The 27,760-nt window shown below is 39.8% G+C and overlaps 1 protein-coding gene across 1 annotated transcript; it reads left to right on the forward strand.

Annotated features, from left to right (window-relative positions):
• On the forward strand, positions 1 to 26,750 carry LOC134603465 (very-long-chain 3-oxoacyl-CoA reductase-B-like). Its single transcript, XM_063449456.1, has 10 exons — positions 1 to 242; positions 10,090 to 10,136; positions 11,331 to 11,406; positions 12,602 to 12,712; positions 14,512 to 14,579; positions 15,367 to 15,411; positions 23,460 to 23,494; positions 24,218 to 24,299; positions 24,657 to 24,722; positions 26,586 to 26,750. Exons 1-10 carry the CDS (start codon positions 80 to 82, stop codon positions 26,748 to 26,750), a joined length of 858 nt encoding a protein of 285 aa, XP_063305526.1. The 5' UTR covers positions 1 to 79.
• The last annotated feature ends 1,010 nt before the right edge of the window (positions 26,751 to 27,760 follow it).

The following is a 27,760-nucleotide window of genomic DNA, read 5'->3' on the forward strand; positions in this document are numbered from 1 at the left end:
GGATAATATTACAGAAGCAAACGGCAATTTTTACTACACTAGCTCCAGAGGGTGTGTCAGTTATTCAACTGAAAACACCATGGAGGCAAAGGCAGACTATACTCAGGCATTTGTCCTGTTTGGTAAAGTGGTCGCAATTTACCTCTTAGTGTCCCAAGGATGGAAACTGGTTCGAGGTATAAGAAATCACATTGTGTCTGGGTGGTTTCAGACCGACTTAAAACAATATGGACGCTGGGCAGGTAAGAAGGATTAACCACTGATAAGAGGAATGATTTAGTTCTTTCCGATTTCATAGATATTATAGGCATTGCGAACACCCTTCTCAATGTCTAAGAATATACCACGGAGGTTTCAAAAGTATGTTTTGAAATTTACATGACACTCCAGGGAAAACCACTGATAAAAAAATGGTAAATTGACAGATTGTTTGATGCTGTATCGAGTGTATAATTAAAATAGAAAAGCAAGCACCATCCCCAGATATTCAGTATTACCTATGATTATCATGCATTAGATATTCGATTACTACAGCGCGATGATTCTACAAAATAACTTTTTAGTTACAAAGACCAAAGCTTGGTGCTACTAACAAAAATGTGATATCTTGGGAAAAATTGATATTCCACTACCAGCGAATTAAATTGTTCTGCTAAAATACTATGACAATGTTTATATACCAGGTCCCATCTGTTATTTAAATCGTATTATAATGAAGGGACTAGTAAGACCAGAGAATGCATTCAGATTCCTTAAGGGACACTTCACTAACCATATAAAACATTTTTTTTAAATCACTGTTTACTAGATATACCTTTAAAACACTCAAGAATTTAATTATGCATTTTTTTTCATTGGGCTATATCTAAAAACAGCTTGCAAAATATGCAGATCTCTTGTCTAAAGCCTTTGCAAGCCCTCCCCTCGTAACCCCGCCCAGATTTTCTGTGGCTGTCCAATCACAGACTTCCCAATGCAGCTCATTTAGATGTCTTTGCAAGGCAGCTGCTTTGAGAAATTGCTGCATCAGCTTCACTGAGCTAAACAACCCAGCTTCACTGAGCAACTGTCTGAGACCGAGGGGGTGTAACATGATTAAGTTATAAAAGTGACAATTTGTATTGAAATCTGCATACTCTGTACGCACATCAGTAAGCTGAAGTGCTTTAAGGATCTGGAGTGTAACTTTCAATTTCATTACTTTGCTTTGCAATGCGCTACTTTGTCTATGGGTTTGCAAAAACTTTCTTGTGTTTTTATTGTGTTCTGGAAGGTGCAGGACATCATTAGCAAAGTAGATACTGCACTCTGCCTCCTATTCCATGTGTTGGAGAGTGGCGGTGTACTTAACTGAGTTAGGTGCTAGGTTTTAAGATTTGGAATGGACGTGTAATGTTAAATATTAGGCATGGTGATACCTGTCACCTCCCTCAGATACTGAAATAATTATTTGCAATGTTTCCAGGTCTTCAATTAGGCCCACACTAACATGTCATCTGACAAGAGTTTATTAACAGATGGAAAATGGGCCAGCATATTAAATGATTTCATACCAGGCATCATTTTACCATTGTTGTCAGGATACGGAAGGTTCTTCAGCAAGATACATATAATTCAGCAACCCAAACAAAGGCACATTAGGAAAAGATAGACAGTTGTATTATTATACCTTTTGGAATGTCTGGGCTTAATGCTTATGTAGAAACATCATTATATAGAAGTATCAGCACTAAACTATTCAAAACACATACCAGGTCTAGTTAAGTAAAATAAGTTGGTTCTGAAAAACAGAACTAGGACAAAGCAGAGTCAGGAATGAAGACAGGTCTGGTACGCAGGAACACTGGACTGGATAAAGTCAACATCAGGAATGTTTCCAATGTCTGCAGTGGTGTATCCTGGTTTTGTGCTGCCCTAGGCAGGACAAAACTCAGGCGCCCCTCTCCCCCTCTCCCCCCCCCCCCCCCCCCCACGCGACATCCCCACCCAACCCTTCCCCCCCCGTCCCGCCTTCTAAATACACACACACACAAATTCACTGACAGATACGCATACACTAGCACACATACGTATACACTAGCTAACAGACACACACACTCTCTGTCAGACACACACACTCTCTGTCAGACACACACACACTCTCTGTCAGACACACACACTCTCTGATATATAATATATAATATAATATAATGTAATATATAATATATAATATCATATAATATAATATATAATATAATAATATATAATATATAATAATATATAATATATATAATAAATATATATAATATAATAATATATATAATATAAATATTATATATATATATTATATATATTATTATATTATATATATTATATATTATTATATTATAAATTATTATATTTATATATTATATATATATTATATATTAATATATATAATATAATATAATATATAATTAATTTAACCTACCCCCCAGCCTCCTTACCTTTGGGAATGCTGGGGGGGGGGTTTCTTTATCTCCCTGGGGTCTAGTGGGGCTGCCGGTCGGGCTGCTGGGCTGGTTGCTGGGCGGGCGGCTGGCGAGGGAGCTCTTCCTCTGAGCTCTCTGCTCAGCAAACTCGCGCGCCGCAGAGTGAGGCTGGGAGCCGGAAGATGACGTCAGAGCGCTCAGAGGAAGAGCTCCCTCGCCAGCCGCCCGCCCAGCAACCAGCCCAGCAGCCCGACCGGCAGCCCAGTTAGCCGCAAGGCTAACAAGGCATTCGCCCTGGGCATTTGGGGGCGGCGTTTTTTGCCGCCCCCTGGAAAATGCCGCCCAAGGCAAATGCCTTGTTTGCCTTGCGGCTAAAACGCCCCTGAATGTCTGGTCAGGAACTAAAAGACTTCATAATTTTTTGTGAGTGTACTCGATTTTTGACAGAAGCATCTAGATGGCAAAATCAAAAGATGGCCTTACAACCATTTGATATGTTGCGTTTGAAAAACATTTTCCATGCTACTTTCTCGGACTTCAGCAGGCCCAGCTACAGGGCAGATGGCCCCCTTTGTGATCCTCCACCACACACTTGACTCCTCAAAGCAGTTTCTTCAAGTGGCCAGGCCTTCTTGGCCCTCCACTTATTCTTCCTGCATATGTGCCTCCTGTCCCATATTCTGCTTGACTTCCCTCCTGTTGTCACTGAGTCTGTGTTCAATGCTATGGAGTGAGTGGGGAATATTAAGGTCCTTGACTGCACACCGCATATCCTCCAACAGATGTTTGATCACACTCACTCTCACATTAGGGTTCTCCAGCCCTCTACAGATTAAAGGACCACTCTAGGCACCCAGACCACTTCAGCTTAATGAAGTGGTCTGGGTGCCAGGTCCAGCTAGGGTTAACTAATTGTTTTATAAACATAGCAGTTTCAGAGAAACTGCTATGTTTATCAATTAGTTAAGCCTTCCCCTATTTCCTCTAGTGGCTGTCTCACTGACAGCCGCTAGAGGCGCTTGCGTGATTCTCACTGTGCAAATCACAGTGAGAGCACGCAAGCGTCCATAGGAAAGCATTATGAATGCTTTCCTATGTGACCGGCTGAATGCGCGCGCAGCTCTTGCCGTGCGTGCGCATTCAGCCGACGGGGAGGAACGGAGTGTCAGGATCGGGTCAGGGATCCAACACGCAGAGTACAAAGAGTAGCAGATACGTATACCGGTCCTTAGAATGGCCGGACTTAACGTAAAACTACAATAGAATGGTCAGAGACAAGCCGCGGTCGAGGGAACGAGAAGACAGGTAAGCGAGAGACAAGCCGGGTCAAGGATAACAGAAGGACAGGAGAGTAAATACCAAAACCGGGTCAGAACCAAAAGGCAAGAGAATATCAGAGCACTGTATGACTAGGCAGACTAGAACCACGACAGGGCAATGAGTAAATGAGATAGCCACTGTTAAGTATGCTGGTTAGGGAGAGAAGACACGCCTCCGACGAGTCCTGATTCGTCTCCACAGATTTGAGTGACAGGGCGTTCCGGGTTGGCGTCATGACGTCGGCCTCTGGGCTTCCTGCTATAAAAGGAAGTAGCTCCCTCGCGGCCGGCGTTTGCAAGACCGGGTGAACCGCGAGGAACCGAGGAGACATGCCGTCCGGACGGATAAACTTCTAAGTCTCTACCTCTCTTAGAGGTAGAGGCTTCAGGTACCCTGACAGTACCCCCCCTCTCAGATACGCCCACCGGGCGGAAGGAGCCGGGGCGAGATGGAAAGCGGGAGTGAAATGCCCTGCGAAGGCGAGGAGCATGAACATCCTCTTGTGGTACCCAACTCCTCTCCTCAGGACCATAACCCTTCCAGTTAACCAAATATTGTACTCTCCCCCGGGAGACACGAGAATCAATAATGGAGTTAACCTCATACTCCTCCTGACCCTCCACCTGAACAGGGCGCGGAGGGGCGATTGTGGAGGAGAATCTGTTACAGATTAGAGGTTTCAGCAATGACACGTGAAAGGAGTTCGGGATGCGTAAAGCGGCTGGGAGAGCTAGACGATACGCCACTGGATTAATTCGAGTCAAGATCCTGTAGGGACCAATATAACGAGGAGCGAATTTCATGGAAGGAACTTTAAGGCGAATATTCCTAGTACTCAACCAAACTCTATCGCCTGGAACAAAATTCGGAGCCGCCCTTCTACGTTTGTCAGCATGTTTCTTAACCAGCATAGAATTGTGTAGAAGAATCTGTCGAGTCTGATCCCACAACTTCCTCAAATTGGCCACATGGACATCAACCGACGGTACTCCTTGGGAAGGAGAAACCGAGGGAAGAATAGATGGATGAAAGCCATAGTTCATGAAGAAGGGACTTGAATGCGTAGAGTCACAAACGAGATTGTTGTGCGCAAACTCCGCCCAAGGAATCAAACCGACCCAATCGTCCTGGTGTTCGGAAACAAAACAACGTAGGTATTGCTCAATCTTCTGGTTGGTACGCTCGGCAGCTCCGTTAGACTGAGGATGATAGGCGGACGAAAAATTCAATTTGATGCCTAATTGAGAACAGAATGATCTCCAAAAACGTGAAACAAATTGGGAGCCTCTATCAGAAGTGATCTCCGAAGGAATCCCATGCAAACGAAAAATCTCCTTAGCAAAGATCTCCGCCAATTCAGGAGAAGTCGGGAGTTTAGGCAAAGGTACGAAATGTGCCATCTTGGTAAACCTATCAACTACGGTGAGGATAACAGTGTGCCTTTTAGAAACAGGCAAATCCACAATAAAGTCCATTGCCACACAGGACCAAGGTTTGTCAGGAATTTCCAGAGGTTGTAGAAGACCACAAGGAAGCGAATGCGGTAGTTTAGTTCTAGTACAGACCTCACAAACTCCGATAAAATCCTTAATATCCTTCCGTAACGAAGGCCACCAGAAATCCTTGGAGATCAAAGAATACGTCTTGCGAACCCCCGGATGACCAGCCACCTTACTCTCGTGAAGACACTGTAAGACCTCCAATTGGAGTTCAGGAGGAACGAAATGTTTGGAAGCCGGAGTCAGTCTAGGTGCTAGATGCTGCAAGCTCCTTATCTGATCAAGTAGCGGAGAATGGACTTTGAGAGTAGTGTTAGCGATAATGTTACACTTAGGTACTATAGAGGACAAAACCGGCTCAGACACGGCAGCAGGTTCATATTGGCGAGACAAGGCATCGGCTTTAGAATTCTTAGAACCTGGCCTATATGTGAGTACGTAGTTGAAGTGAGTGAGGAATATGGACCAACGCGCCTGTCTAGATGATAGTCGTTTAGCCTCTCCAATATAGGATAAGTTTTTATGATCTGTCAAAATAGTAACAGGATGCAAAGTACCCTCCAATAAATGTCTCCACTCCTTTAAGGCCATTATAACCGCTAGTAGTTCCCTGTCACCAATGTCATATCTGCTTTCAGTACCCGACAATTTTTTGGAAAAGTATCCACAAGGATGTAATGGTTTATCTACACCCAACCTTTGGGACAGGACGGCACCTATACCTGTCTCAGAAGCGTCAACTTCGAGTAGGAAAGGTAGTGTAGTATCAGGGTGAACTAAAATTGGTGCGGAAGCAAACAGCTCCTTGAGCGTCTTAAAAGCCAGAAGTGCTTCAGTAGACCAATTCTTAGTATCAGCCCCTTGTTTGGTCATATTGGTGATGGGAGCAATGATAGAGGAGTATCCCTTAATAAAACGTCTGTAGTAATTGGAGAAACCAATAAATCTCTGGATAGCCTTGAGACCCTTGGGTAAAGGCCAATCTAATATGGATTGGAGCTTCTCCGGATCCATTTCAAACCCCTCTCCAGAAATCACGTAACCAAGAAAGGTAGTTTGGGATTGGTCAAAGCTGCATTTCTCTAATTTGCAGTACAAGCCATGCTGAAGAAGTTTGTGTAAAACCCTTCTGACTTGTCCGTGGTGAGTTTCAATATCCCTGGAATGTATAAGTATATCATCAAGGTATACAATCACACAGTCATCTTGAAACTCCCTAAGAACCTCATTAATAAGGTCCTGAAATACCGCCGGGGCATTGCAGAGACCAAAAGGCATTACAGTATACTCATAGTGCCCATATCGAGTATTGAATGCAGTTTTCCACTCGTCTCCGTCGTGAATTCTCACCAAATTATAAGCACCTCTAAGGTCTAACTTAGTGAAAATCTTAGAATTTTTTAATCGATCAAAAAGCTCGGTGATCAAGGGAATGGGATATACGTTTCTAATGGTTATCTTGTTAAGCCCTCGGTAGTCAATGCAAGGTCTTAAAGAACCATCCTTCTTTTTAACAAAAAAAAATCCAGCCCCAGCAGGAGAGGAGGATCTTCTAATGAAGCCCTTGTCTAGGTTTTCACGAATATACTCCTCTAGAACTAAGTTCTCATTCGTAGACAAAGGGTATACATGACCCCTGGGGGGCATAGTACCAGAAAGTAAATTAATTTTGCAATCAAAAGGCCTATGTGGCGGTAAGGTATCAGCCTTTCCTTTGTCAAATACTGCCTTTAAATCTTGATACAAGGACGGTATCTGTACTTTGGTAGAGTCGGTAGCATTATTAAGTGCGTTGACACTACAGAGAGGTGACACTTTCTTTAAACAATTCTCTTGACAATCCTGACCCCACGAAACTATTTCCCCTGATCTCCAATCTATAAAGGGGTTATGTCTCTTAAGCCAGGAGTATCCCAGGACTATGGGAACAGAAGGAGATGAAATGAGTAGTAGGGATATTTCCTCCTTGTGTAGAATACCAGTAGTTAAGTTAAGAGGTGTGGTCTCCCGGAAGATCACAGGCTCAACTAAAGGTCTACCATCAATGGCCTCAACAGCCAAGGGTGTCTTCCTTAACTGGAATGGGATAGCGTGTTTGGTGAGAAACTTTTGGTCGATAAAATTCTCGGCAGCGCCGGAATCTATCAATGCCATAGTCTCTAAGGTTCCCTTCTCCCAAGTTAAAGAGACCGGTAATAGGAGTCTATGTTCTTTGTAATTATGAGTAGAGGACAAAATCGAAACACCCAAGGTCTGTCCTCTAGAGAAACTTAGGTGCGAGCGTTTCCCGGACGACTGGGACAGCTCAAACGTACATGACCTCTGACTCCACAATACATACATAGTCCCTCCCTTCTCCTGTACTGTCTCTCCTCCTCTGACAGACGAGTAAGGCCTAACTGCATAGGTTCTGAAACCTGTGGAGTCTGGGTTTCAGAAATTTGAAATGATGGTGCTAGTCTAAAGGAAGATTTACCGGTTCTATCCCGAGTATTCTGCCTCTCCCTTAGACGTTCGTCAATACGAGAGATAAAGGAAATTAAGTCTTCCAGGTTCTCGGGAAGCTCTCTTGTCGCTACCTCATCAAGTATTACATCGGATAATCCATTTAAAAATACGTCTATATAAGCCTGTTCATTCCATTTTACCTCTGCCGCCAAAGACCTGAACTCTAGTGCGTAATCCACAAGTGTTTGGTTGTCTTGTCTAAGGCGCAACAGTAATCTGGCTGCATTGACCCTCCTGCCAGGGGGATCAAAAGTTCTTTTAAAAGCAGCTACAAAGGCATTATAGTTATAGACTTATGGATTATCATTCTCCCACAACGGATTAGCCCATCTCAGAGCTTTCTCAATGAGTAAGGTAATAATAAATCCCACCTTTGCCCTATCAGTAGGGTAGGAGCGGGGCTGTAGCTCGAAATGGATACTGATCTGGTTCAAAAACCCCCGACATCTCTCAGGAGAACCAGCATAACGTACCGGTGGGGTAACTCGGGAAGAAGCACCTACATTAGCTACCTCTAGTCCTGAACGCACAGAAGAAGCAGACGTATTACGCATCTCCTCAGGTGGATTAATAGGACGTGATAGTAGCGCCTGTAGTGCTAGAGCCATCTGATCCATCCTATGATCCATGGCGTCAAACCTAGGATCAGGAGAACCAAGCTGACAATTTGTACCTGCAGGATCCATGGCCCTGTCGTAATGTCAGGATCGGGTCAGGGATCCAACACGCAGAGTACAAAGAGTAGCAGATACGTATACCGGTCCTTAGAATGGCCGGACTTAACGTAAAACTACAATAGAATGGTCAGAGACAAGCCGAGGTCGAGGGAACGAGAAGACAGGTAAGCGAGAGACAAGCCGGGTCAAGGATAACAGAAGGACAGGAGAGTAAATACCAAAACCGGGTCAGAACCAAAAGGCAAGAGAATATCAGAGCACTGTATGACTAGGCAGACTAGAACCACGACAGGGCAATGAGTAAATGAGATAGCCACTGTTAAGTATGCTGGTTAGGGAGAGAAGACACGCCTCCGACGAGTCCTGATTCGTCTCCACAGATTTGAGTGACAGGGCGTTCCGGGTTGGCGTCATGACGTCGGCCTCTGGGCTTCCTGCTATAAAAGGAAGTAGCTCCCTCGCGGCCGGCGTTTGCAAGACCGGGTGAACCGCGAGGAACCGAGGAGACATGCCGTCCGGACGGATAAACTTCTAAGTCTCTACCTCTCTTAGAGGTAGAGGCTTCAGGTACCCTGACACGGAGGCGGAGAGGAGGAGGAGAGCTCCCCGCCCAGCGCTGGAAAAAGGTAAGTTTTACCCCTTTTCCCCTTTCCAGAGCCGGGCGGGAGGGGGTCCCTGAGGGTGGGGGCACCCTCAGGGCACTCTAGTGCCAGGAAAACGAGTATGCTTTCCTGGCACTATAGTGGTCCTTTAACCTCAACCATAATTGCCTTTTCCTCATATGCATGCCTTTTTTGCTCCCTGTCATCCCCTTATGTCATAATAAACAGCAACCTCTTATTCTCCTTCCTGTGATCTTAGAACAAGCCTACCTGCTCTGGTCTGACCCTGCAGACTGTGACTGCCTAACAGTGGGGTATTCTACTCTACTCTGTTGTAATGAAGCAGGATACATGTACCCAATGGTGTAAGTTCACATTCTTACAGAGGGATCATAGGGATTAGGAGTAGGATGTGTTTAGAGTTAGAGGCACCTATAGCTGAGGCGGTGAAATTTAGGGGTTAAGCAGGAAGTGCTTTCCAATTTTTATACATAAGACACAAGGTCACCCATTTAGGCTTGAATGGAGATTTAGGTCTAAAACAAAGGAAAGGCTTATTTACAGTAAGAACAATAAGGATTGTATAGCCTATATAGCTATGTAACTAGGTAAGTTGCCCTAGTGCAAATCCTTGGCCTTCCTAACCCAAGCCTTGACGTTTGCAGTGGTAGTTTTTAACAGCACGGTAATCTAACAGTGACATTTCAAATTAATATTATTATTTTTTCAATATTATTACTATTTTCATTTATATGGCGTCAACATATTCTACAGTGATTTATAATTGGAGAATGGACATATTTGACAACAAGAAACAAATATTGAATGTGTAATTGCCTTTTTGGGATTTCAGTAAGATATATCCCAGAAACTCGGGTACAGATAAAATAGGATCCAAGGTGCATATTAGGATTGTGATTATTGGATAAGGTAAGAAGAGGAATGGCAAAGTTGGGTTTCTACAGAGTGGTCTAGATGAATTGTTCAGTAGCTGTGTGATGTATATGATGTATTGTTATCTCTCGCTTTGCAGTGGTAACAGGAGCATCAGATGGAATCGGCAAATCATACGCTCGAGAGGTAAGCTTTATACATTTTTCAAGGTTCAGAAGGTTCAGAAAGGTAATTTGTTAAGATTCATATGGTTAAATCTGCTTTTTAGTTTTAGCTGGAGATCCCAATCTGTGCAGTTTGCGTTGTGAGTGTTTGTTGCTTCATTTCAATACTCTCATAGCTGTAATAAAAAAACTATATATCCAAATAAAAATAATGTATATCTGAAGTAAACAAATAATAATAAAAATAATAATAATAAAAACACTGATCAAGTGCCTCCAGCCTTTTGTAGGCTTCTCTAGGTGTACCCCCATTGGAAAAAGCTATTAAATATGTATTTTTGTAGAAGTATACAATCAAAACAGAGATTTCATGTTTTAATGTCTTTTATAATAAATGTAAATTTGTCTTGTTAGTGGCTCCATCAGTGTTAGATACGATATCATTCACCACAGCCCTTTCTCTCTTGTCTATGCGGCTTTTAACATTTGACATTTTAAAACAATATCTAATTTTTTTAAATGGAGAAGATAAATGTAAGTCTATGGTATGCTTTTGGGACACACACTTTGACAGATCCACCTTGCTTCTCGTTCTTCTATTTAGAAGAAGCCTAATTTTTTATATTTTTTGGGGGGGAACTGTCTCATTGGTATGCCTTTCCCCTCTTTTTTTATTCTTTCTTTCTTCTCTCCTCTTCTCTCCCATTCCCCTCTTCTGCTAATTCCAGAGTTTGGTTATTATTTTATTAATTAATTTATTTTTTGTGTTTTTACAACAATCAAGAGGTGGTTGCTTTTTATAAGTTCTTTTAACCGTTTAGAATTTTTATCCATTTTAATTCTTTAACAATGTTTTTTTTTTTCTATTGTTTATTTATTTGGTTCAGGCTATTTGCCTTATAATTAGTTACATGCTATGTCTCTGTACAAAACTTACATTGTGTTTTAATGATAGTCGTGCTCTTTATTTGCATACTCAAGTCTTTAATTTGTTACGGTTTATTGTTCTTTGTACTTCATTATATGAGGTCTAGAACATTACTATTTCCCAGCATAATGGTTCTCATTTTATTAAAAGTTAGGAAATCCTTTCACTGTGAGTTTATGCAGCTAGATCTTTGTCAGAAACTGAAACCAATTAACCATATAACTATCAAAAGCTAACCCACTAATGGAATAACCATTGTCAATATCCCTGTCTCGTTCCTGGTCACAGCTTGCCAAGAGAGGTCTTGATGTTGTCCTGATCAGCCGCACTCTGGAGAAGCTCAAGAATGTGGCATCTGAGATAGGTAAAATCTATTTCTTTCAATTCAGTTCAACTTTAAAAAAAACTTCTACTGATTTTAAAAATATAGAACAAGCATTCAACGTACTGACTTCAAAAAAGAAATACTCAATTTAAAGTAATTTTGCCAGAATTGAAATTTATTTATTTTTGTTTCCTAGATCTGTTTTTTGTGTCCCTATGCCCTACCCTAAATATTTGAGGGTTAGTCGAGAATTTGCAACCTATCAATGAAGTAAAAAAAAATGGACTTGTAGTGCAGAGGTTAATTACTCATTTCCAAAAGGCTACTTAGCCAACTATGTTATACAAATGAATATGGGGTTTTAGTCACATAACATGGTGTAATAAGCCCACCACTACTTTTGAAGGTACACCAATTTTTTTTGTCCATACACAAATGGTAAAAAGTACTTACCGCTTTATTTGCTTGAGATAGGTGATGTGACAAATTGCCCAGTCACTTTTAACAACTGTAATCGGACTCTAATCACCTTCTCCACAAAAGAGTTATTTTTCACAGTTCCAATCCCTTGATCTGAGCTATCCGGGATATAATAAACGTGGGGGTAACCTTTTGGTAATAAATGTGTTTATGGTTGTTATTGTTAGGCGCCCTAGTAGATAAGTAAATTATCTTGTCCTAAGTCGGCTATGTCCCAGACACCAAGGATGCCAGGTTGTGCAATGTCTATTGTTTTCATAATAATCCTTTGTTGGGAATGTGTGTGTGTATATATACCTGTGTGTGTGTATATATACCTGTGTGTGTGTATATATACCTGTTTCACCCTTCATCAAACCTTGGCTGATGTTTTGGACAAGCTATAATCAGTCTAGCTACTATGTCCCAGGGTAAAAGGGAAAAGTTATAATCACTTTGGCTGCTCTGTCCCAGGCGGAAGTGACACACTATAATCACTTTGGCTACCCAGGAGAAAGGATACTTGGCGGAGATACTCAGCCTGAGTATGGGAGCTCCGTCACAGGTGATTTTACATTTTTTTTCTCTGTGTGCTGAATGTGTATTTTGCATACATTTTTGTCTCTACAGTAGTAGTGCCATCGCTATTAAAAAAAAAATGCATATTCTGTGTGTGCCGTACAATACATTTTTTTTGCATTAAAAAGGTTGGCATTCAGACTTGAATAGATGTATCCTCTAAAATGAAGACCTAATATGTACACTTTTATTACAGAGCAAAAATATGGTCGCAAAACTAAAATCATCCAAACAGATTTCACAAGAGGATCAGAAATGTATCAGTCCATTGAGGACAACCTAAAAGGGATGGAGATAGGAATTCTGGGTAATATATATTTGCAATTATGTTGATGTAGGACCTCTAGGGTAGAGTTTATCAGGACAGAATAAAACTGTGCTGTGTTTATATGTAATTTTCCATGATACCAACTAACTGCCGATTATCAGGACAGGCTGAAAAGTATGCTGGGTTTATATTTTACCTCTGAAGGACCACATGAAGGTCTATGCCGTCATGCAGTGTAGGGCCTTAATACCAGATGATGGCATAGACTGTCATACAGTAAAAGGGCCAGCAAGGGTTAAATAACTGCTGGTACCAAGAATCCCCAAATATCTTTAGATAACTGAAAGTCCCCTATATCAGCTGGGAACAGGGTTAGGTGCCCCAGAGCTATGAACGGTAAATATATTTAAATACCTCTGCTGATTAATCATGCTCAGACGCTGTAAATATGAATATGCAATTTGGGATTTTTGCAGTAGTGGGACACATGGGATCTATGAAATTCCTGAAAAAAAACGTGAAAAAGGACAAAAAAAAAATACTAATTTGACCAAGGTTTGTGATAAAGTGGTTAAATTAAGTGCTTTAAAATTCTCTTAGTTATCAAGCCTGGGGGATGTACATTCTACAAATATATACTTTTATGCAGTGGTTTTAGATTCTGTCACTATTATTAAATGTGTAATCTCAGCATGCCAAATGTTGCAAAGTTTTAGCTTTAAAACTATATAAAGCAGTATTTGTTTTATAACTTCTAAAAAAAATTATTGAAATCTTAGACATATTGTGCATTTTAACAATCAGAACTAATTAGTGAATGTATTCTGAGTTCGATTTAGCTGCACTTGATGTGTGGAAATAATTAAATGTAAAAATGTTTTATTTAGAGTTTTTTTCCCCCATTTAAAAAAAAAAAAAGATTTTCTTCCTATTAGATATTGATTTAGATATACATATAGGGTATAAAAAGGAAGCCCTAACTCTCCTTTACAAAAAGATATATTTACACAGAGTGAATTTGTGGCAGAATGAACGTGTGCCAAAAAGGCCTTGGTCACAAATCTGTTGCATCTCAAAACAGCCTTGGACCTTAAAGGAACACTATAGTCACCTAAATTACTTTAGCTAAATGAAGCAGTTTTAGTGTATAGATCATTCCCCTGCAATTTCACTGCTCAATTCACTGTCATTTAGGAGTTAGATCACTTTGTTTCTGTTTCTGCAGCCCTAGCCACACCTCCCCTGGCTATGATTGACAAACTGGTTTCACTTTCAAACAGATGTAATTTACCTTAAATAATTGGATCTCAATCTCTAAATTGAACTTTAATCACATACAGGAGGCTCTTGCAGGGTCTAGCAAGCTATTAACATAGCAGGGGATAAGAAAATCTTAATTAAACATAACTTGCAATAAAGAAAGCCTAAATAGGGCTCTCTTTACAGGAAGTGTTTATGGAAGGCTGTGCAAGTCACATGCAGGGAGGTGTGACTAGGGTTCATAAACAAAGGGATTTAACTCCTAAATGGCAGAGGATTGAGCAGAGAGGCTGCAGGGGCATGTTCCATACACCAAAACTGCTTCATTAAGCTAAAGTTGTTCAGGTGACTATAGAGTCCCTTTAAGTGTTGCTTTACATGTGTGTATATATATATATATATATATATATATATATATATATATATATATATATATATATGTTGTCTGTTCCTCACTGTGGACTATCAAGACTGGATCAGTCAGTGTTATATATATTGCATAATGGGATATTTAATTTAAAAATCTGGGTTATGAGATATCGTGCTGCTGTCTGACAGGAGCTTATTCTCATTCACAGTGAACAATGTAGGTATGATCCTGTCTAAGCATCCTGAGCGATTTCTGAATATCCCTAATATTAACAAGGTTAGTTATCAGCCTTTTAAATACTAATTTGGGTTTATTCACTTTCTCAATGCAGTTAGGATCAGCAAGTTTCAGTAAAAAAAAAATGAATTTGCAACTTTCATTTTGTGAAGGCAAAACTGGTCGAAATGAGTTTGTTTTGTTTTTTTTCAGCCAAATGATCAAATTTTTTTCTACTTTAAAATCAGTAATTTACATATTTTATTAAACATTACATGTTAACCCGTTCACTCTCAAAAATCTGTTACAATGCCAATTTGTAAAATACATTCTCCTGCTTTCTCAGAATTTTCAATGGCTTTAGAATTGGCAATTGTCTGGCCACAAATTTGGTCCAGGTGAATTGTGCAAATTTGGTGCAACAAAATTGCAGGAATTATGCAATGTTACTTATTGCTAATTATTACTGTATTTGTACAGTCCATATTTCCATAATTCAGTTCCAGAATTCACCCATTCTATTGTAACTAAACAGGCAGAAATCCAGTCTCCATTCTCTATAATTTGGAGGCTGTAACAGTTTTCCTGTTCCAATACACATGGAGCAGCTGCATTAATTTTGCTAATTTGGACAGGGGGCATTCAGGCTTTAGTGAATAAACCACAATTTACTTGTGATACCCACGGAATGTAGCTCATCTTCTTTTGGCTCTAACATGACAATATCTCTATATACATTGTTTGCATGATATTATGTATATTATTGATGCACATTACATCAAAAATGTCATTAAAAAAAAAGACTAAATAACCAAAAATCTAAAAGACGTATTTTCATCTCTACCAGGCTATTACGGATACCATTAACTGTAACATACTGTCAGTATTGCAGGTAAGTGCCAATCCACACCTCTTTATCAGATTATATCGATTTTTGCAAAAAAGGCATTTTTGCAAAAAAAGAATATTCAAGAATATAATTGATATGTATGTGAGCAGGATGTTGATCCAAGGAGAAATCTGATTGCCATTATGGAATCAAGGGGATTTGCCCCCCCCCCCCCCCCCCCCCTTTTTAAGACTTGATTGGAAATGGCCACAAATGGATAGTTTTGCCCTCTTTTAGATAAACAGTATAAAAGAATGGATTTCAAGATTGAACTTGTTGAACTTTAGTCTTTTGAATTACTATGTAACTATATGTAATGCTGGAAGTAGTGACGTAAGTGAGAAATGCCATGGATATACATTCTGGTGCAGCTCAAGGTGATGGCATGTTGACCACCATTCCCAGGTCTATGGCTTACTTCTGGTCCCCATCGGTAATGATATTCATCCTTTTTAACTGCGTGATAACGTCATGCTATTTTAAATGTAGGGAAAATATAATGCCACTATAATGACTGTTGCCTTTTATAGTCAAAGCGTTGATAGTAATATTATAAATGGAATCGCCAAAGGTTACACAGGGCTACAAGCAATCTGTGATACAATGAAAGACAGCGTGAAATTAAACATATATATCTATATCTATATCTATAACTATCTATATATATATATTTATATACCTGTTAATTTACAGATTAGCTTTCATTAATCTCTAAGCAGCAATTCTAGATTGCTCTATGAAGCTGTTGCTCTAGGATAAATCCTACTTGTCAGGGTATTTATATCGGCAGACATTTTGTGCTATGATAGAAATACAAAGTGTATGTTCTGAAGTCATTGCTAAACAGACCAGACTCCATTTTGTATCTTCAAGTTAACAAAGACACAACATTTCTATCCTTTCTCTTTGACTGACTGCTTTGCCCAAGCTGAATGGAATGTGTATATAACCAAACCAAATAGATAAGACATTGAGAATGGGGGTGGACAGACTGTCTAATTACTAATGGAATATAATAAATTCTATTCCCAGACTTAGGTGACAGAGGAAATTAAACAATTAAATTTTACTTTCGATATTGTACAACGTCCCATTATAGTTTAAGGTGAAACTTAGTTCACAAACTATCAATTTTAGGAATTATAGCAGAAAATGGAGACGCATAGTCTGGATAAATCCGAAGAAATTCTCTTGATCTGACAGATAAAATAAGTAATAGCCATCATAAAGATAACGTAAATGACGTCAAAAATAGCCACCAGGAAAAGTTAACTCTTTCCTGGATAGGTATGTCTAGTGGAACAAGGCTGCCCTCTTGAGTTCAAATACTAAAATGATTACCTAGAAGGGAACCACACCCCACATTTGTGATTGGCTATCACCTAAGGAATTTTTCCCTTTAAAAAGTTAAGACAAGGGAAGAGAGGGAGAGTCAGAAAGATTCGAGGATTCAAAGATTGAAGAGAAACACATTACGACACTCAGGGAATTAAGATCGTTCCTTGGAATGACTAATTACTCCCGTAAGTTTATAGATAACTATGCAGAAATAACGAAACCAATCTTACACCTGCTTAAAAAGGATACTACCTGGAACTGGGGGGAGCCTCAGGACCTAGCGGTAAGTGAACTGAGGAGGAAGCTCACTCAGGCACCCTGTTTAGCATACCCAGAGGGGGGTAAACCCTTCTATCTGGAGACAGGATATACCGATTTAAGCATAAGTGCTGTTCTGTATCAGAAGCAGGACAGTATAAACAAAGTTATTGCATATGCTAGCAAGACTTTGTCACCTGTTGAAGTTAAATTCAACACGTGTGAGAAGGCGTTATTGTCGACTGTTTGGGCACTACAAAATTTTCGCAGCTATATCCAAGGTGAGAAAATAATTGTAGAAACAGCTCACCAACCTCTACAGTATCTGCAGAGTGAAAGAATTAGAGACGGTAATCTCTCTAACAGTCGAATTACTGCATGGACTCTATCCTTACAGGGATGGCCGTTAGAAGTCCGTTATAAACATAATAAGAGAAGCCCAGTTGCCCAAGGTTTAGCAGAATTACATGACTGTACTGCTCCATCTCTGGATGATAATGACACCGGAGATGACTTCCTAGAAGAGCAATTGTTATCCCCTTATAAAGTTTATGACGAGGAATACTGTCGACCACTACCGTGGGTATACATTGATGGTTGTTCATATCACCACGTCGCTGGTGCTGAACGGAAGTTAGTTGCAGGTATCGGAATCGCCTGGATAGGTGATTATCCCAATGTATCTATAGGATACAATATTGGTCCCAAAAGCAGTCAGATAGCCGAACTCTGTGCAGTATATAAGACCATTCAAATGGCAATAGAATATAGTATCAAAGAATTTGTTATCATAACTGATTCCAACTATGTTCGCAACAGTTTCGTTGAATATCTGCCTAGCTGGAAACGTAACCAAATGCTTAAAAGCAATAACAAACCTGTTAAACATGGGAAATTGTTTTGTAAAATCGATGAGTTGGTTAAGGAACATGGTTTAACCATATATTGGAAGAAAACCAAAGGCCATTCTAAAATAGAAGGTATTGACAAGGATGGTAATGACTTAGCCGATTCACTGGCAAAACAAGCAGCCATCAATGGTGAAACCCTAAACATTGATGATCTTATGGGTTCAATTCACGTTGAAGCCATAACTAGACGACAGGCTAGAGATAATGCCGACTTAAATGTCGTGCAATGGAGTCAAGAAGCTCCTAGTGAGGACCTGATTACCAGTCAGAAGAATGATCCTGTCATAAGTATATTATATAAACATATAGAAGACCCTACTGTCAATCCCATCACAGATGAGGATTGCAAAGATAATGAAGATTTACGAATCTTGATGAGATATAAAGTCCAATTTAGTATCATGGATGGGTTGCTGGTCAGAACTTCTAAACATGGTATTCAACAATGGGTAGTCCCAACTGTATACCGAGGGTTAATGCTCCAACACGCACATGATGCACCTACATCTGGGCATCGTGGTGATAAGATCACATATGAGATATTGCGTGATTATGCATATTGGCCACACATGTTAAGAGATGTTAAGACATACTGTCAGGGATGCTTGATTTGTCCGCAATATCAACCCCATGGTCCAACCCATCGTGCACCACTTCAGAAGAGGGGGGTGTCATTACCCTGGTCTGATATCCAAATTGACTTTATAGGTCCTGTAACAAGATCTTCAAGAGGTAACAAATACATGTTAACCGTTACATGTATGTACACAAAGTGGATAGAATGTTTGCCTTGTAAAGAGAACACGAGTACCGTGTGCGCCACTTTGTTGATTAACCATGTCTTTTCCAGGTTCGGTCTGCCTCAAAGAATTGAGTCAGACAGAGGTAGTCATTTTACCAGTGAAGTAATGGCTAAGATGTGGAATATTCTAGGTGTTAAACGAAAGCTACATATTGCATACCGCGCTGCGTCTAGCGGGGGGGTAGAGCGATATAACCAGTCTATCGTTAATATTCTGAAAAAGTACGTTAAGGAGTCTGGTAAAGACTGGGACATTAAATTGCCCCTAGTTTTAATGGCGATTAGAGCTACACCTAGCACTGCTACCAAATTGTCACCTTTTGAATTGATGACAGGAAGAAAGATGGTTTTACCACAGCATTTATTATATCGTACTTCGGATCATAATTTGATCAATGCTGCCACTACGCATCAGTATATCGAAGATTTGCGCAAGCATTTACAGCATGCGTTTGCTTTTGCCCAAAAGAATCTAGAAAAAGCAGCAACAGGGGTTAAGACCTATTACGATTTAAAAACCACGAAAAAGGAATATGAGATAACAGATCAAGTCTATCTGTATAATTTTGCGCGAAATCAAGTCAAGGAAAAGAAATTTTTACCTTCTTGGAAAGGGCCATATGTCATCATTGACAAAATTTCCCCAGTAGCGTACAAAATAAAAATTCCTAAGGATGGTAATTTTATTGAAAAGTGGGTTCACATTAACCAGTTGCGTGCTTGTCATCCTAAATCTCAATTAAGGATTATAGGTGTGGATTCTGATGCAGAAGGGTGAACGACTAACCTGGATGAATGCTTGATTCACGTGGTATCGTATGATGTGAAATGTTGTGATGTGCCATGATCTCATATACGTTCATGTCATTAACCATTTCCTTGCCATCCAATAACTAAATTTCTAAGCAGGTTACTAGCTTGTTTAACTGCTATAGGCATATTGCTGAGGAGTCAGTAATAAATGTAGTGAGAGATGCAGTTATAAAAATAGAATTAGAAAGAATACATATGTTGATGATTCGTAATAATGTGTTGTCCTAGGCCAAGTGATGTCATACTGTTATAAGTTTGTATACTTAACAAACCTTGAATCATTAGTAGATAAGTCTGAAACGAGTTCCTGATCCGTGACTGTTGAAAGATGTCCAAGAAGGATGTGGCGTGTTTCTGGATCGTACTGCTCCTGTGCCAAGAGCTACGGACCGACCCGATCGCAGAGATGGGACCATCCTCCGGCATCCTGATTCAAGAGACACCAGGGTTCATCTTAACAGAGAAGAGGATCCTTACCCGACGTGTGTTCGTCAGCTTGGACCCCAAGATTTCCATCGAGAAGGCGTACAACATTTCATCGATGCAGCTTCCTGAGTTACAGACTTGGTACCAGATGCACCTCCAAAGAGCACAGGACCGTGTGCGAAACATCTTGGAGCAAGCCCGGAAACCATTTGTATCCAGTTCTGTTTCGATGAGCAACCGACCCAAAAGGTTCCTCACCGCTATAATTGTTGCATTAGTTTGTGCCACTGTCTGTGCAGTTGTCGCAACTGGAATGTCTGCAGCCAACTCTATTACTGTCCAAAAGCTGGATATGGAAATCTATGCGCTAAAGCAACACATTAACGATATTCATCAGGTGATAAAAGAGCAAAGAACACTTCTCCAAGACGTGTTAACTATTGTGGAAGACACAGTTGTTACAACAAATTTGCATTCGGAGTTAATTGCCAAATCCACTGAATTGCACCAAAGTCATGACTTATTTAAGCGTGAACTTCTATTTCTGCATGACCCAATATTGTTTCACACACTTGCTTTTCTTGACGAAGTGCAAACTGGAATGATTGAATTGACAGGGGGACGCATACCTCTGTATTTTGTATCCAAGGATATTGTTCATGCGATGCTTGCTAATGTGGATGGAGAAACAATTGAGCCTATGCAATTAAATCTGGCCTTTGAGATGGGGAGCGCTATACCTCTCTTAATTGATCCAGAACGTATGGAGATTTGCTTTTTATTGGCCATACCATATGTAACTCCCAAAAACATTTTTCAAATGAAAACAATTTACAACGTTGGTACATGGAAGGAAAATATCCATGTAAAAGTCCAAACCCCAGACGTTTTGGCTTTTCAACCGTGGGTACCAGATTGGTATTCAATACCCATTTTGAATGACTGTGAGAAATTCAAAGACAATAATTTCCAATGTGATGGAAAACCTTTTGTGTACGATTCTACCAACGCCTTGTGTGGGATTGAGTACCTTAAACATGGCTCTGAAACATGTCAAGTGACTATGTCAAAAACCGACAGTAATGCGTTAGTACATGCTATCTTAGTAAAAGATAAATGGTTGGTAAGCACATGTCTTAAAAACATGAGTGTTTTTCGCAGGGACCAGGTGACTAATAAAGTACTGCCTTACTAGCACCTGTATCACTGATCAAGGTACCCCACAACTCTCGTATCACCATCGGTGACGTTACGCTATACCCAGTGTACACTGACGTCCTCGAAAGTGCTATTGAGATGGTGGATCCCTTCCAGAATCTAGATATCCCTCTAGATCCTAATCTAAAGTTCTTGCTGGACCATAAGCCCAACCACACTATCCAAATGTCAATCAAGAAAGATAACATTTCTGTGGACACATTTAAATACTCTGAGTTAGATACTGACCTTATTGATCGTGTTGACTGGTTCATCCATGTTAAGATTGTTATTGGGTGTGTTATGATAATGATGTTACTATGGTTGATTGTACTAAGCATAAAGTTCAAAACACTTACAGGTACAAATATATACAAACATGTTCATCCCACGCATGAGCCTATGTTAGAAATGATGTGATTGCACAATATGTCTTGTGACTTCCATAGTGCCTACTCATAAGCTAAATTACTTGGCTATGATATCCACTAAAGGGGGGTTATGTCAGGGTATTTATATCGGCAGACATTTTGTGCTATGATAGAAATACAAAGTGTATGTTCTGAAGTCATTGCTAAACAGACCAGACTCCATTTTGTATCTTCAAGTTAACAAAGACACAACATTTCTATCCTTTCTCTTTGACTGACTGCTTTGCCCAAGCTGAATGGAATGTGTATATAACCAAACCAAATAGATAAGACATTGAGAATGGGGGTGGACAGACTGTCTAATTACTAATGGAATATAATAAATTCTATTCCCAGACTTAGGTGACAGAGGAAATTAAACAATTAAATTTTACTTTCGATATTGTACAACGTCCCATTATAGTTTAAGGTGAAACTTAGTTCACAAACTATCAATTTTAGGAATTATAGCAGAAAATGGAGACGCATAGTCTGGATAAATCCGAAGAAATTCTCTTGATCTGACAGATAAAATAAGTAATAGCCATCATAAAGATAACGTAAATGACGTCAAAAATAGCCACCAGGAAAAGTTAACTCTTTCCTGGATAGGTATGTCTAGTGGAACAAGGCTGCCCTCTTGAGTTCAAATACTAAAATGATTACCTAGAAGGGAACCACACCCCACATTTGTGATTGGCTATCACCTAAGGAATTTTTCCCTTTAAAAAGTTAAGACAAGGGAAGAGAGGGAGAGTCAGAAAGATTCGAGGATTCAAAGATTGAAGAGAAACACATTACGACACTCTGGGGATTCAGAGAGATCCAGGCAGAATCGGGTGACCAGAGTAACCAAGAAACTCTCACACTCCATGCAGAGAACCACTTAGCTACCTGAGGATATCTGATGAGAAAATATCTACATAACTGGTAAATATACAGGCATTTAATTAATTAATTTAAATTAATTAAAATTAATAGCATGATATATGACTGGATAAATCATGTTTGATTTCATATTTAGAAATCTTAATTATTAAAGAATATATATATGGTTATAGCATCCCATCTGCAGCTGGGATCAATATAATCATTAATGTATTTGTGTGATTAATACCACGTTAGCATATCATGACCATTTATCCAGCTGTATTGATTGGCTCTAAAATAAGATAAAATATCTATTTAGACAAATTAATTAAAATATCAGCTTATGTAATATGTAGATTTCTCATTGGATGGATCAAGGAGTGGTTATTGACTATTTAAATATTATTTTTATTTAATATTACATAGGAATAGATCTTAAATCCCTAGAAGAGGTTTAACCAGCATTGAAAGGGTTATTTCTAACTGCTAGCTAAGTTCTATTGCCCTACACTGCAGCTCAGTGTGAAACTCACATTCTTTCTCCCTGTAAAGCCTATCATAAATTGTCCTGACAGCTAAGTGCTGTAGAGGCGTTTATATTAACCAGGAAGTAAATGGCCTATTGTATTGCATATATTGTTTTATACTGAATATTCATTGATTATTGCCATATTGTATTGCATATTGTTATACTCGAATTCCATTGATTATTATCATGCATGTTACTCATCATTATTAATTAAATTGTTAAGAAATAAATATCTATTTTTACAACAATTTGTGATTTTTAATTACTGGTATATGGTTATACATTTCATTTAACACGATAACGATTAAGGATCTGAGAATTGAAAATCGTGGGCAATTCTCATCTGTTTACTATTATTATCCCATAAATATCCCCACATACTGTAGAATTAGTAATTACTTTATTCACCATTATTCTTCCAAATATTATTATCGCCATTATTCTTCTAAAACCTGGCAATAGAACCTCACATCCATGACAATTACCTTTCCTTTCAGATGACTCGAATCGTTCTCCCACAGATGATAGAAAGGTAAATTTTATGTTCGTTATCTAAAAGTAACATAGCGCAAAAAATGGAAAGCCGAGCACTGTGGTAGATCCCATAAAGATTACCGTCAAAGAATTCTCCAAGGACATGATGAGCAATAATATAATGCATTGAAACCATCATTCATGCCTAAAGCCTTCTGGCTATATTGGCCTTCAATGTAAATTCCATTACGAAATGTCTGACAATTTACTGTTTAGTACATAAACACTTGTATTCCTAATACTATAAAGATCAAGTTGTAGAGTAGTTTTATACTGCTGCTAACCTTTCTGCCTATCACGATACCATCTGGCTCTCGAGCCGATGGCCAACCCAACGCTCCTCATGAAGGAGCAATATTCAATGCATTCCTATGAGCTGTAACATCACTTGATCAAGTTTCACTCTGAAAGGCAGCCACTAGTATGCAATGTTGACATTGCAGTTTCTATAAAATGTTTTACCACTGCACCAAGACCACTTCTTTGAGATGCATTTCAACTAATGTTGTCTAAGCCTGCAAAACAGTCCTTATACTAATTTTAATTTGTTTGGCAATTGTTTAAATTTCGTAGCCTGGTAGAGCATTAAAACAAAATGAGTTAAAAGCGAATAAAGGGAATTTGTCCAAATTTAGGTAAATCATTTCTATACACTGACCTGTAATAATTGAGAGCAACATTTATTTGGTCTCAATCCGCCCTCTCTCTATATTTCACCCAGAAACAAAGGTCTTATTATAAACATTTCCTCGGAAGCTGGAAATCATCCATTTCCTTTGTTAATCGTGTACAGTGCTACTAAGGTAAGCAGGAGACAGTGGGCATCAAGTAATGATAAAATGTGAAGTTTTCATATATTTATTTTGTATTTAATGGAAGCTCGTTTGTAGTTTGTGGTCATAAGCTTACACACACACACAGCACCGCTCTCACACACACACACACACACACACACACACACAGCACCCCCTCCCCACAGACATAGCACCTCTCACACACACACAGCATACCATCCTTTACATACACACAGCACCTCCCACACCCACAAAACCCCTCACACACACACACATACACACACGTCATAAGGCTTGGATTATGTATATACAATGTATAAGCGGTAACAAATTACTGATAGTTCTTATTTGTATTTTCTTTAATAGGTCTTTGTGGATTTCTTTTCAAGAGGTCTCCACACAGAATACCAGTCAAAGGGAATCACTGTACAGGTATCGTGCAAGGCAAATAGTAGCAAGCAGTGCACGTCATTTTATTTTGAGAATGTGTATTTGCTCAGAGTGAATTCAGCTAAAATTCGGTGTGTGATAAACATGCAAATCCTATATGCGTGCTGAGCCTTTTGAAATAACTGAATTCCTACCACATTTGTCTTTAGTAAATTTGATAATTACAGATTTGGTTTAAATTCAGTTCTTTTTATTTAAATGTAATGAGTAATATGTTGCGTAAGTGAATGAAGGCTTTGGAGATTACTTTATACTATTTTGGTACAACACTAGTAGACAGTGGGGGAACTAATGAAGATGACATGCTTTTGGCTACTTCTCTAGCACAAGAAAAAGTAGATCCGCAACTGTCATACAACTGCCTTGATGCTTTGCTAGCTGGGGATCTACCACTTTCCCGTCCTTGTATTTCTTAACTGTGTTTGAATGATGTAAGTATATTTTGTATGCAGTGTGTGTGTGAATGTAGGGGGTTATTTCAATGTAGTGTTGGCATTTGAATGTAGTTGTGTGTTTGTATGTACTATTGCTATTTGAATGCAGGGCTGTATTTCTGTGCAGTTTATCAATAGAATGCTGGGACGTATACACATATACACATACATACAAATAGATCAGTGCCATCTTATCAACATTATGGGCCCCCGGGCAAAGCAGTGCACTGGGGCCCTGCCTACACACAACTCACAACTCACAAAAATTAAAGTTATATTTATTAGTTCCTCCAACAAATGCAAAACATACATACACACAGACTGCTGAATACAGTCACAGAGTGCTGAACACATTCACACACAGACTGCTGAATACAGTCACAGACTGCTGAACACATTCACACACAGACTGTTGAATACAGTCACAGACTGCTGAACACATTCACACACCGACTGCTGAATACACACACTCAGACTGCTAAATACACAGACTGCTAAATACACAGACTGCTGAATACACACAGAGAGTCCGCTGAATACATACACATAGTCCACTGAAAGCATACACACAGTCCGCTGAATACACACACACACACTGCTGAATACACACACACACTGCTGAATACACACACACACTGCTGAATACACACACAGACAGAATGCTGAGTACACACAGGCTACTGAATACACACACAGTCCGCTGAATACACACACACAGACTGCTGAATACATACAGACTGCTAAATACATAAACACACTGCTGAATACACACCCAGACAGAATGCTGAGTACACACAGTCTGCTGAATACACACATACAAACATACACACAGACTGCTGAATACACAAACACACATACTGGATTCAGGGGTGCACTGTATGTGTTTGTGTGTACGGGTTCTTTCTGTGTGGTGTGTGTGTGTGTGTCTGATGGGTGGTGTGAGAGAGGTGCTTTGTGTGTGTGAGAGAGGTGCTGTGTGTGATGAGTGTGTGTGTGGGGGGAGGGGGTTCTGTGTGTGTGTGTGTGAGAGAGGGGCTGTGTGTGAGGGATCTTGTGTGTGGGGTGGGGGGAGTGCTACGTGTGTGAAAGGTGCTGTGTGTGTGGGGATGGGGTGCTGTGTGTGGGTGTGAAAGGTGCTGTGTGTGTGGGGAGGGTGCTGGGTGTGTGGGTTTTTTCAAGCTGTTAAAGGTCCATGACACTGTGACTGGATCCATGATTAGAGATTTAAGTGGCTCTAAGTGTTAGGGTCATCCAAACTGTCCTCCCAGATTTGTGGGCCCTGTGCGGTTGCAGCAGCATTATCGAAGTAGTTCCACTGTGACTGGTAGAACAAGTTGGTAGGCTTTGGTTTATAGGTGGAGTAGCTAACTGACATATGTTCACATTCCTAAATACAATTTTTCTCTTTCAGTGTGTGATGCCTTTATCGGTCTCAACACCAATGACTTCTAATATAAAAACAAACATCTTTGTAAAGTCTGCTGGTGATTTTGCCCGGGAGGCTCTAAACACTGTGGGTTACACAAACAGAACCAGCTGCTGTTTCTCTCACTCCCTTCAGGTACATATTTTATAATCCTTTAGGAAGTCACCATTAGGGCTACTGTTATTCATCTTCAAATGTACTTATCATCGGGAGATTTTGTTACGTCTCTGCTGGAGCTGTTCCGGATACAAAACAAAGTTTACTTTGAGAAATGTAAGACAAAAAGTTATGTTTTGTATAGACAGTTTCAGGGAGGGAGCAGTTATCTAACTAGAGACAGAGGAGATACATTTTGTGGCAAAATCCAGGAGAAAGATCAGGTAAGCGAGATCAGGAAACATGTTGTTCTGGACAAAACAGGACCTTGGAGTAATCCAACTGAAGGCATCAGGGAGGTAAAAAGTAGTAGAGAGAAAAAAAAGACAATCAGAAAACAGTACAGACAAAATGTGTTTTACTGTCAGAGTGAATCACCAGTTCAATCATGCATGTATTTCCATTGTTGAAAAAGAGGGTGATGAAAAGCTGATTATGATCGGACAGAACAGCTATATGGAAGATGGGTTATGTATGTGAGATAGAGATCATTAATGCAGAATTTGCAAAGAATTAATGTGAGGGACTGCCGTCACTAAGTACCATGCCCACTGCTTATTTGTGTGGTTTCCCCTTGTGTCATGTGTTTCCCCATGTATTTGTATGCATTTTGTGTTTTTTGCCTGTTCCCTGTTCGGCAGAGCTCATACGAACAAAACCCGTAAGATGTGTAAGTGGTTGTGGTGGTTAGAGTTAGGGGTAGGGTTGGATTCCTGTCATCATTCATGTAATTTTCCCTCCCTCTCTTGTTTTGCCACTTTTCAGAAATCTGAAGCACTTCGGCACTTCCGAAATTCTGCAATTCAGCAATTCGGTTCAATTCGGCACTTCCAAAATTCGGCACTTCGGAAATTGCCTAAATCCATCCGAATTTACATTCGGAATGAAACGATTTGCACATGGCTAATAATCACTGTTTCCCCTACCCCGGACCTGCGAGGCCAGGCTCTGAGCTGCCCAAGGAGTGCTCTCTCCGGTTCTACCTAAGTGGAGGTATGGACTGG

The sequence above is a fragment of the Pelobates fuscus genome, chromosome 3 (assembly GCF_036172605.1).
Source record: "Pelobates fuscus isolate aPelFus1 chromosome 3, aPelFus1.pri, whole genome shotgun sequence".
Classification (NCBI taxonomy): Eukaryota; Metazoa; Chordata; class Amphibia; order Anura; family Pelobatidae; genus Pelobates; species Pelobates fuscus.

Bases quoted from the DNA above. Each gene is read 5' to 3' on its own strand.
- LOC134603465 (XM_063449456.1), top strand. From the start codon at position 80: ATGGAGGCAAAGGCAGACTATACTCAGGCATTTGTCCTGTTTGGTAAA. The intron at 14,580-15,366 runs GTTAGTTATCAG...CATCTCTACCAG, and splicing joins ATATCCCTAATATTAACAAG to GCTATTACGGATACCATTAA. The intron at 15,412-23,459 runs GTAAGTGCCAAT...CTTTCCTTTCAG, and splicing joins ACATACTGTCAGTATTGCAG to ATGACTCGAATCGTTCTCCC.